Genomic DNA, 11,805 nt, shown 5'->3' with positions numbered 1-11,805 from the left:
ATACACAAATGAGGTTTATCCTGATAAGGGTTTAAAGCTGACAACTTAAAATCATTTAATTGATACCAAGAATTAGGACGTAACATTCACGAGCAAATTAACTGCATAAATGAAAGCTTGACAACCAATTTCAGTGAAACTTTTAACATGTGCTGGAAATTTCAGGAGAAGAATCTGTGCGGCTAATAGCCCTGATAATTAATTTAAGCATATCGAACAATATCAACTGGAAGCTCATTCATTCACATACAACCTAGTGAAGGATTATATGTACCTTGTTTGTACTTGGACAGAAAAAAAATTCTAAATCATCTGAGACAAAAGCGATCAGTGTCAAGATTTTTGGGATAGATATCTTAGTTAAGGCAGAAGAATATTTCACATAGAGCAACATTGTAGATATGTATAACTTCTCAAGGTAGTCAAAATATAAATACATTTAATTTAATATATAGCTCACGATGTCTTCTTGTTTGGCAGATTGCTTCATGACCTCTTGTCAAGTCAGTGTACCATGATTCAAACCATGCATTCTTTCTCTTGTTTATCAAAAAAGGATTTCAGAACCCCTCGTAATAATCATCCAGAGGCCATTTTTCTGTAAAAATACATCCTAACAACCTTAGTTCTGCAGGAAATCTGAGGTGTCACTAGATGTAGCAGGTGTTTGGATTATGTGCCTTCTCTTGCAAAAGTGAACCACAAATTCCAAAATTTATCATTTTGGTTCCATTCTATTTTCTTAATCTCTTTACCATGCGAACTAAGTCCACTAGTCACATCTAACTAATTGTTTATAGTTTTGGCCAACAAATGATTGAACTTTTTTTCCTTTTGTTTTTATATTGCTCACAAAATTTTCAGAATTCAATCTTCTTCAATTGGAACTTGAACAAGATTCAATGTCTGGAGGCTATCAATTCATCTTGTAAGGTGAAATTCTTGCTTGTATTATTATCTGACATGTAATGTGGCGTACAATTGAATCATCTGTTCATTGTCATGGGTTAAGGATGTAAAGATTACTAGATAAGGCTCAAGAAACTGTCTAACATGCTAAAATACTTTACACTCAGTTCCCTCAAGTGGATTCAGATCCTGTGATGCAAGCAACAAATTTTAGTTGAGATCTAAGTGAAAATCTATAGGACATGCCTTCATTTGCAAATGCCTCAGCCACAGAATGATCAAATGGTCCTTCTGCCCGGTGTCTCATAGTTTCCAGAAAACTCTAGAATCTAACACGTAAATCATACTTCTTCATAGTACAATGTGTTGGTGGTGGTAAAAGGAAATTGGGTTATGAGCACATGGTCCAACTTTCATCACAACAATTATCCCATGCATGTACAGAGGGGACCATACTACATTGGGCTATATAATTAAGAAAGGTCTGTGACCTCATGAATCATAGAGCATAGCCACACATACCCCCAATAAATGAGATGCTCAGATGGACTATATCTTAGGTCACAAGAAGCCAACTCTGAGCTCCTGCTCTTCGGCGGTGCCGAGTTGAAGAGCTGGTTCTGGTTGGGCTAAGTTAAGTTGAGGTGCTTGGAAGATGAATCTTCCAAACCTCTACCTTCACTTTCTCCTGTTCTGTGTTGCCACATGTCACCTTCAATCTGATGGAAGAACGTGGAACGGATGCGTTGGACCACATGAGCAGTAAATGTGGGACCACCCAGGCACATGAAAGGGAGACAGCTCAAGAGCATAATATTGTTGCCTTAAATGCCTAACAATGACAACCAAACATTTGTTGATGTCCACATGATTTGGTGTTTCAGTCGGACTTGGCAGACAAAGCTAATGACAAAGGACCACATTCTGCCTCACCTTTTAACATCTAGTGTATCTTTAGATTTTGTTTAGAAAGTTAATCTAATTATATCAGCTAGCATCTCAATAGAAGTTATGCATGTTGTGGCACTATAGATTTTCAAGAAAGTGCTCCTCCTAATTACTCTGTGAGCTTATTCATATAGAAATTTACTACAGAAATATCATGCCAAAGAGAAAACAACAAAGATTACAAGAAAAAAAATCTTGCTTTATGTTCTATGTGAAGTTCACAAGGACATAGAGAACTAAAATATATTACACTGTACAATAAGATGAATCAAATATTTTAAAACTTATTGGACAGGCATACTCATGTCTCTAGCTGTTAATCAGGTTTACGGCATAGCATTATCCCAGCCAAGTCAGTAATTAATTTAAGTAATTAAATTTTCAAATGACAGACTTCCATTATTCTATATCTGAGTACAGAGAAACATAAATCATAAAGAATATAAAGAAACAGTACTTACTGTAATTCAGATCAAGCCACATATGAATGTGATTTTCAAGTTGTAAGGATCTTTTGATTCTAATATTATCAGCTACGAAAAGCATTTAAAATATTTACTTGAAAAGAAATAAACCCCCAAAATTTGGTACATCATTTATACTGTGTGTGAATACACATCTCTGTATCCATCCATCTATCTCGGTGAATTGGAGAGCTCATAGGTTCTGCCCTACGAAACCAGAAAAATCCATCATGGTTCTTTAAATTCACCTACCATTTCTCATCCTCCCTTGAAACCTGAAAATCCATCGCTATCCAAGTTCATCTACCATGTCATATTCCTTGGCATAATTTGGTCAAGAAATATTGGAGAGTGAAGGATGACAAGGAACTCCCATACAAAGAATATCACCAAGAAGATGGAGGTGGAGGCACACACGTTAAATATATGTCAACTCTCTAGTGTCTACATCAATCATGTTGCCAAGCAGCTGGGCTCTACAAGACCTGAAGATCTCATGGAATCAAAATCTAGAGGCAAGGCAAGTTTTATTGAAATTTCCCAAGATCACTACAAGAATAGGAGATACCTCAGTGAATCTCAACAAGAATCACAGCTGACATCAGTAAATTCTCCACCAAAGAAGCAAGTGCGAAGGCGACTCCATGCAAGTAAGCCTTATCAAGAAAGATTACTTAACATGGCAGAGGCTAGGCGAGAGATTGCAACTGCCCTTAAACTTCATAGAGCTACCATGAAGCATGCAACTGAGGTGCAAAAATTCCAGCAGCAGCAACAACAACAACAGCAACAGCAAAATCCAACACCTTCTCCAACTCTAGAGCTATCTCCGGCAGTGTTAGAAGAGATACAGAAGGAGTTGAATGAGAATAGGATCAACTTTAAAACTCATTTATTCAACTACACCTTTCCTACATACCTTCAGAATACCAAATTGTTACCCTCTAAATACCATGCTTTCCCTTGGATGTATCCGCCTACTACCACAATACCCGTCCACGATAACCTCAGCAGTAATCATCCATCAGGCTTAGATTTAAACCTTCAATGTTTCAACAATAAAAGCAATTCCTTCAGCAACAATCTTTGCTGGGAATCCACAATCCAATCATCATCACAGCCAACTTCATCTTCTTCAAACTCTCCTAATAGTAGCATACCAAGTTTCCAGGCCTCCTGTCTCTCAAAGAGTTCCTGCCAGGCCTCTTGTGATGCACTTGACCCCGCATCAGGGGCATTCCATCCAAGGATGGAGCCTGATGAAATTGCAGAGATCCATTTGATCGGGGAGCAGCATGACATGGAGTGGAATGACAAGATGAACATGATGACATCAGCATGGTGGAGTAAACTCCTAAGTAACATGGATGGAAGCTTTTGTGAGAGTGCAGGAGGAGAGAAAATGGATTCACATGATGAGGTTTTCAACATGCTATCTTGTTTGAGTAATGGAGATGCTAGGGAGCCTTGCCTCGCTGAGCAACATATGTGGAACCACTACAACAAAGATTACTACCTTCCTGATGCCACCTTTCCATAATAACATGGTATTCAAATTTAGAGGACAAAATTCATAAACATTTTAGTATTACTTTCATACTGTTATATTGACCATTCCCTTTTAAAATTGTTTAGATTTCTATGAATTCTAAGATCTTGCTAATATATGTAGAGACTGAATTCTTTGAAGTCATGCTTCGGTTAACAAACCAATAATATGACCTAGAATGATGGGAATTTGAGGTATCATGCCTTGTAGACTGTCAATTATTATTAGAAATTTAGGAAGAATTTGATAGTCAATCATTGTTAGGTTTAGGTTTGTTACCATGCTATATAGAACAAACAATTAGGAATAGTCTTTAACTCTTTCTTTTCGTGCATTTTTTTATATTGGAAAAATGAAAGTTCAGATGTAGAATGGATGCTATATTTTCTGTATAGAAATGATCAATCGTCACGGACGTAGTGCACATCCAATACCATGCCCAAGCCCAAGCCCAAATGACAATGGTTGAGCATTAGGTTAGGCCAAGACAATTGCCATGAAAATTTATCTAAGCTGTGAACATGAATTCCTAACCCTATATGAGCTCAATAAAAGGATAAGATTCATATAGCCGATCTAAAATAGTTGGGGTAATTACAGATTGATGATGATGATGAGTCCCAGACTTGAATTGGTTTATCCTTTTGAAGCCCTTGGAACTAATAAAATAAACAAAAATTAACTAACTACATATGCAACCTTATTTTATTCTCTTGATTCCTTTGAAATAATTAAGAATCATAATACAGTTTGAATGAGGATGCAAAGTGCATCCTCATTGATACAAGGAGAGATATTATTTTATCCTTGGTGTCTCCAGTTACAAGTGTATGGAAGTGCAGAAGCATAAAATATGAAACCTGAGGATCATATTTTCCTTCAAAACTTATAGTGTACCTCCCTAGAAATACTTCCTAATCTAGCACGTCCTCTGCTATTGATATGTAAAAGATACTATATAAAGCATAATATAGAAAATTGCATATGTTTTCATCACAATCCTAGCCAGCATAAAGACCTGAAGCAAAGGCCATTGAATCGACAATGATATGTATTTACTTCTTCAAAGACCACTTCTTTTCTTGCCTAAGGCATCTTAAACCATGAATGCCAGACAAGAACGGTCCATACCTTATTCTCCCATGCGAAGGCATGAATATGAACATTCTGATTCTGCAGCAGAGTTCAGAAGAGCAATAGCAGGGAAGGAGAAAAGGTGTGGAAATCGGAGGCACTCTCCCAATCTAAGGAAATAACATATCTAATCCATTTAACAATAATAACACGCGTTATACGACAGTGATTCAAGGTCAAAGAACTATTTGTTGTTCGAAAAAATGTCTCACATCTACTAACACAGAATAACTATCAGTCACACCGTGACCACATCCGCAATTTAAACCCTAAAGATTGCCACTTTTAGGACATCACAAGTTTCCAGACACAATGCCAAGGATTCTGCTCTTACTATGCAATATTTTCTGTAAATAAACATGACCGCCTACTTTAAATCATCGAATGGCAAATAAAAATTGAGATAGCAAACCAGCGGTGGCCTGGGCTTTACTTGTTGAGAGAGCTGTTCCCACCAATCCCTCCATCTGCATTCCTGAGTGGTGGAGCAGACGAATAAGAAGAAACCGCCCAGTAATCCCAAAAAAATCGTCGCTTGCACCCCTCACTGCCAAACCTAATCTCTTGCTAGATCAGAGAAACAGGATCATTGAGTGGACTGCTACCTACTATTGAACATTGCAGCTTGAAAAAATTGAATGAAGCATGTGAATGGTCCCAGTCCGGTCCTCTCTCTGTTCATGAATTACTCCGTGTGGACTCGCCATTGATGATCTAGGTCAGCCATTTCGGAGGGAGTTGTTTGCAGGTCACGATCTCGAAGGGAAATTTCCAATTCGCCCTGTGAAATTTATTTTTATTTCTTAAACTACCCTACAATATTTAAAATTTTCAAAATATCCTCACAGATTCAACACTGACACTGTATCCTTATTTTTATGATGAAATCATGGTATTAATAGTTAGGGATTAAAAAAATAAAAATTTGAAAACTTTTAAAGTGTTCGATGATTTTGAAAATCCATAATATATTTTATGTAAGTAAATCCTAAAATTTAATAGAAAATTTTAAATTTCTTCTTTATAAAATTTAAAGGACAAAAATCAAGAAGATATTTTTTTTCTAAATTATCAAAAGGGTGTTTCACCTTATTTTTTTTAATAAAAAGACATCCCATTTTACTATTCAATCATGTATAATTCATTAACTATCCTTTGATATTGTTATCTGCCATCTAATTTTTAAATTGATTGGGTGCGTTGTAGCAGCTATGAAACCGTAGTTGCTATAATATAAACAAGAATAATAGGAATTCACATTGTAGCAACTATGATTTAGTAGTTGCTATAACGTAACAACTATAAAATAGCATAGTTGTTATTATATATGTCCTATCGATTTAAGATTTAGACAGGAGATAACAATACAAAACCGTCTTAGAAGGCATTTGAGTAATTAGACACGGTTGAATAGTAAAGTAGGATATTCTTTTGATAAAAAAATTAAAATGAGACATCCTATTATTTAGAAATAAAAGGGTGCCCTTTTGACTTTTACCCAAATTTAAAATTATTAAAATGTTAATCACTAATTGCAATAAAAGTAGAATCCATCACCCCAACAGTCTCACACGACCGGTCCCATAACCATAGTAAATCAGGAATCTATCTTATCTGGTTCATCTAGTCAAATAATCTTATGATTAATTATTTTAAAAGTATGGAAAATAAAATTCTCTCTATGTCTACATCATAATTGATTTTTTTTATATTTATCCTTAATTTTTCACAGTTCAATCCTGATATTTTGGAAGTGTTCATGTGCTCCGTTGCTATTTTCAAACAAGTCCCTATTTCTTTTATCAAACCATGCGAAATAATAGATTTGACTATCTAAGAACAAGGCAATCTTTCAAAGAGAAGGCACATCCACTTTTCTTCTTATTTTTTTCAGAAGAAAAAATAATAAGAAAACATTGAAAATTGCTCATCCATAAGGTCATTCCAATTCTTGAGGCCTTTCACTTTTGAGACAAGTTCAGCGTCAACACGAAGCTTTGAAACACATGCTCCTTCGAGGCTTTGAATACCCGAGAAGCTAAGTCAGTCAAATGCATGGTGGCACTCCAAGTCCAACAAGAACAGGTCCAAGTCAAAATTTTAAATGATTGTTTGACTTTCGTTGAAGATGATATAGTTGGTAGGATCAACTCAGCTGCATCATGCAGATAGACAATAGAAATTTGACTTAAACTTGTTTCACGAACTGTATTTGTTTGATTAGTTTACTTTTCCACTCTCTTGGAACAAGCAAAAAACTTGTTTATTATCATTCAAAAGATTTATTATTACTGATCGAATGCTTCAGATATGTAAAATGAGAAATCAGTTCTCTCTGAAAAACTGATACATTGATATATTTCTGAAATTTCTGTAGTATTGTAGTCACCTCAAATTATATTTGCTCTTTACAAGAAAAAATATCTAGAAAATAAGAAAGAACTGAAACTTTTGGGATCCCCAATGATTGGAAACAAGAACTAAGGAGTCAATCCAAGCCATGATCTGCTCTTCTCTTGCTTGAATGGAGTGTCCATTCCTGAAGTCTTTACTTGATAAGGTGCTCTTGCATTGATCCTGCAGTTAATTTTTCAGAAGGTGAACTAATCAGTTAATCATCTCTCAGCAAAATTGCCTCTCATCAAGGCAAGCAATCAGTATTACCTACCGATCTTTTCGCTTCTCGAGGAATCGCTGAAGCGAAGCCTTTCGAGCAATAGGAAGATCTGCAAGAACAATTAAGAATCATTTAAGTGTTGACTCTACTTTGAGTCTCAACGAGCATCTGGTTTAACAGGAAGGCTTTCTTTTACCAGAAAGACTAGGTTGTGCTGATCTTGCTAGGCCTTCGGCAGTCAACCAAGAATTAGCAGCCATGGACTCCAATGTTGGGTTTTGATCTTTGGAGAACTCCGAGGAAGAGGATTCTTGACCTAAGATTTGGTTTCTCTTGATTCCCTCGCCTGCTAGCTTCAGTAGATCGTTGGCTTTCTCTGGAGGGAAGTTGTCGAACACCATGACCTTCCCTCCGTAGAAGATTGTGAGTTGGGGATTCCCTCTTTCTCTGATGCACAAGAAAGAAACCAATAAAATGATCAGCGACACCAAATTGAACAGTTCTGATCGATTCATGTGGAATGGATGAAAGATCGAAACCTGGCCTCCTCTGACGCAGTGTTGAACTCAGCGCGCTGGGGAAACAGCTCCATAGCCTCTCCACCCTCCCCGTCATCCTCTCCGGAGATCTCAGCTCCCGGCAGCAGACGCATGGTGGTCGGCGGCCGAAACGCCTCCAAATTGCCTGAAAAATAGCATCGAAACGAATCGATGAAACAGTAGCGTCGACAAAACCCTAACCTTTGGGGAACACTTGCCCTAAAACGCAAAAGTTCTCACCTTTATCATCGCCTTGCGGCCGGGTATCGAATCCGAGCCCCAAATCGGTGATGCTTCTCTTCTCCTTGATGCATTGGCTGAGGAGGTTGCAGGCGACGGCGAAGTTGGTCTTCCCCTGCTTCCGCGCCGCCATCTGCGCCTCTTCTTTTCCCTCTTATCTCCGGCGAACAACTCGACCCAAAAGTTCCCCTTTACGATTCGCTTCGCTCCGCTGCGTCGTCGTCCGTCTTCGACTCTGCCTCGTCTCGATTTATAGTTCGGCAATTCGCTGCGTTGTCGGGATTCAATTATCACGCGTGCCGAATCCATGAAGAATGAAGGAAGCAACAGGCAGCACGACGTGGATTGAAGAAGTCCAAGTGGAAAAGGAAGTTGGATCGTGGCCGCGGGTAAACAAAACGTGGAAAACGTGCTTGGCATGTTGATTATAGCGGATTTTTTTGGCATGTGATTATTGAATAATTAAACATGGCCAATAATCTGAATTAAATTGAATTGTAGCATCATTTCATTTTTGCTTCATAATTATAAAGATCCTTTTTATCAAAGAAAACATTAATTTAATAATTTTAACTCGTAAATCGAATAATAATCACGTAATTACAGAGATAACCCCGCCGTGTACTTAACTCCGGTGGCCGGCAGCCACAAGTTGCCATCCAGAAATTGGGCCACCGTGAAGTTGACCACCATCACCGGGTCGCTCAGCACGTGAAACCCGGCCCACTTGACCCGTCTCGTCAGATTTGAACCCGGCCCATAATTCAGATACTCGGCGTAATAGAGCGTGTCCAAGGCGAAATCACGGTCCCACTCGAGCCAGCCCTCGGGCCGGAGAACCGGGCCGAGATAAGACTTCATGAACACGGTCCGCGAGTACTCCTTCCACGGCCTCCCCAAATACGTCGCCGTGGCGTCGGTGAGCTCGGCCTCGCCGGTGACGTTGCAGAACTGGAAGGAGAAGCCGGTGTTCTGGTTGGGGTCCGCCCGCCCCTGCGCCGTGACTGAGTTCTTCTGGTTCGCGAGCGGCCGCCGCGCGGCCAGCTCGCAGTTCTGGAACACGGCGGCGGCGTTGCCGAACACGAAGTCGACGGTGCCGGACACGCGGCAGTCGCGGTAGAACTGGCGGAGGGAGTGCGCGTAGAGCGTGTCCTGGTATCCGGCGAACTCGCAGCGGTAGTAGACGGAGAGGTCGGAGTCTGAGCGGAGCGCCACCGCCTGGTGCTTCCCCGGCCCCGCCGTGTTCTCGATCGTCAGGTCCCGCGCGATGAACCCGGTGGCCGTCACCGCTGTCAAATCGAACCAAAGCAAAATGAGCGTTAAACTGCCGGTTTGGTTAAACCGCTTCGGTCAAAGTATTTATGGTAAAGCTACCAACGAAACCTCCCCGACAGGCATACTCGTACTATGGAAGGAATCCTACGTGAGACCCACTCGTGAGAGAGCGGGTAATTGTTAAAGTTAAAATCTAAAGCATTCCATGATGCTGCAGCTGCAGCGCACGTGAAGGGTTTTTTTAAATTGCCGTGATTTCGCAGCTAGCTCAGTCGATGAATAAAAGTGAGGTATTTAATAAAATTGGTGTGATTTAATAATTTTTAAAAAATAAATGTAAATTAAATAAATAAATAAATAGAAAGACTCACCGAAGGTTGCGCTGCGATAGGTGGTCCAGCCGTCGACGTAGTTGCGGTCGCCGGAGATGATGGTTTGCCCGACGCCGTCGCCAATGATCATCAAGTTCCACTTCTTCTTCTTAATGTCCACGTTCTCCTTGTACACCCCCTTCTTTACGTGGATAACGTATCGCCGCTGGCTGTGGTCCGGCGCCTCTTCCACGGCGGCGGAAACCGTCGTGTAGTTCCCGGTGCCGTCCTGCGCCACCACAGCGTCCGCGGGCGGCTGCTGGGAGGATTCCTGCAGTAACCTTCGGTCGCCTGGAGAGACCCACTCTGGGAACCCCATTAGCCGCCTGCGGCCGGCGCCTCCGGAGGCGCCGGCTATTTCCTGGAGGGCGTCGGAGACGAGGGAGGTGACGGTGTCGAGGCCAGCGGCTATGAGGGAGGCAGGGAGCCCCCCGCCGAGGCCCTCCTTGCAAGTGTCTTGGTTGCCGAGAGCGGCGCTCGTCCAGGAGTGGAGGTCGTAGCGGCGGTCGCCGGTGCCGCCGCCGGAGGCGGAGGAAGGACGAGAAGTGGAGGACGAGGACGAGAGAGCCCAAGAGAGCTCGTCGGAGGAGAGGTCGAGGAGGTCGACGCAGTCGGTGATGGCGGCGGAGAGGCGTTGGTCGAAGACACCGGGAATGCTAGTAAGTAGCGACAGCACGTCCTTGATCTGGCCGAGGGTGGATTGCAAGGTGGAGACGAAGGAGGCGGAGGGGACAAACGACGACGACGCCGCCGCCTTCGAAACAGAGCTCCTGTTCTTGCTGGAAGTCGTGGCGGCGTCGGAAGAGAAAGCTTGAGGTAGAAGAAGGAGAAGGAGAAGGAGAAGCAGAGGAGTAAATGCGAAGGTGGAAGAAGCCATTACGACTTGCACGACGGAGCAATGAAGAGAAACCTTCAATGAGCTCAGATTAACTCCATGGAGCAGAGCAGAGTGACCGCAGAGGCATACATATACACACTAAAACGCGTGACAGCTGCGCATAGAAAACGATACATCTATATATCGATACACTAAGACCAAACCACGTATGGATCAATTAAGAAGAAGGATGGGACAGAAGCCAAATGCTAAAGAACGATTTAATTTTTATCCTCCATTTTTACTCTTCAGGCACTTCATTGAATTGGAGGAAGAAGACGACAATCTGCAATCACATCGATCCTTATTTATTTCTTCACCGTTTGCTATTTGGCATTTATGCGACCGCAATCTCTCAAACATGCAACATGCAACATGCGATGCACCGACACCGCATGGACAAACCCACAGAAATATGATTTAATATTAAAAAAACATTTTAAATGTTTCAATCAACTTTATCGACGTAATTTTTTATTATCAACACGACGTTTTATCAAAAAAGGCCATCGTATTTTTGATATTCATGATGCGGCTGCCACTAAAATGGGCCAGTGATATTTGACTTTTTGAACGGGGATCGGATTCGGATCGGATTTTAAAAGGGCTGACGGGTGAAAATTAAATTCGCATCATCAATTCCCCATCAACCGCCGCCCGGCAATTTTGACTAATAAAACCGATTGATTTATTTGCAAAAAATTGAAATTTAATATGAGTTCTCCTTGAACATTGAAATAAATTCGGCGCTTGTGATCTTCTCAACTAATTCGATTTATGATCCCCGAACTCGACTTAAAGGCCCTTGCAAGAACAAAAGCTTTTAATTTTAATGGGCATGGATTGGGCTCCATGTCTCCCTAAAAAACTTACAATATTAAT

The 11,805-nt window shown here is 40.9% G+C and overlaps 3 protein-coding genes across 3 annotated transcripts; 1 reads left to right on the top strand and 2 right to left on the bottom strand.

Moving 5' to 3' along the window:
- The first annotated feature begins 2,679 nt into the window (after positions 1–2,679).
- On the top strand, positions 2,680–3,861 carry LOC141826105 (uncharacterized). Its single transcript, XM_074713358.1, has one exon. The coding sequence runs from the start codon at positions 2,680–2,682 to the stop codon at positions 3,859–3,861; it is 1,182 nt and encodes a 393-aa protein (XP_074569459.1).
- Positions 3,862–7,300: 3,439 nt separating this feature from the next.
- On the bottom strand, positions 7,301–8,637 carry LOC141827629 (protein TIFY 10b-like). Its single transcript, XM_074714918.1, has 5 exons — positions 8,401–8,637; positions 8,161–8,305; positions 7,818–8,068; positions 7,673–7,730; positions 7,301–7,581 (listed from the first exon to the last, which is right to left on the bottom strand). Exons 1-5 carry the CDS (start codon positions 8,531–8,533, stop codon positions 7,485–7,487), a joined length of 684 nt encoding a protein of 227 aa, XP_074571019.1. The 5' UTR covers positions 8,534–8,637; the 3' UTR covers positions 7,301–7,484.
- A 322-nt stretch (positions 8,638–8,959) lies between these two features.
- Positions 8,960–10,971, bottom strand: LOC141826551 (pectinesterase-like). The gene is made up of 2 exons (XM_074713806.1): positions 10,047–10,971; positions 8,960–9,689 (listed from the first exon to the last, which is right to left on the bottom strand). The coding sequence occupies exons 1-2, from the start codon at positions 10,921–10,923 to the stop codon at positions 9,001–9,003; spliced, it is 1,566 nt and encodes a 521-aa protein (XP_074569907.1). The 5' UTR covers positions 10,924–10,971; the 3' UTR covers positions 8,960–9,000.
- Between the last annotated feature and the right edge of the window lie 834 nt (positions 10,972–11,805).

The sequence above is a fragment of the Curcuma longa genome, chromosome 4, assembly GCF_044706935.1.
Source record: "Curcuma longa cultivar G26 ecotype Majalengka, Jawa Barat chromosome 4, ITB_CL_G26_1.1, whole genome shotgun sequence".
Classification (NCBI taxonomy): Eukaryota; Viridiplantae; Streptophyta; class Magnoliopsida; order Zingiberales; family Zingiberaceae; genus Curcuma; species Curcuma longa.
This window is presented reverse-complemented; position numbering and strand designations above follow the sequence as displayed.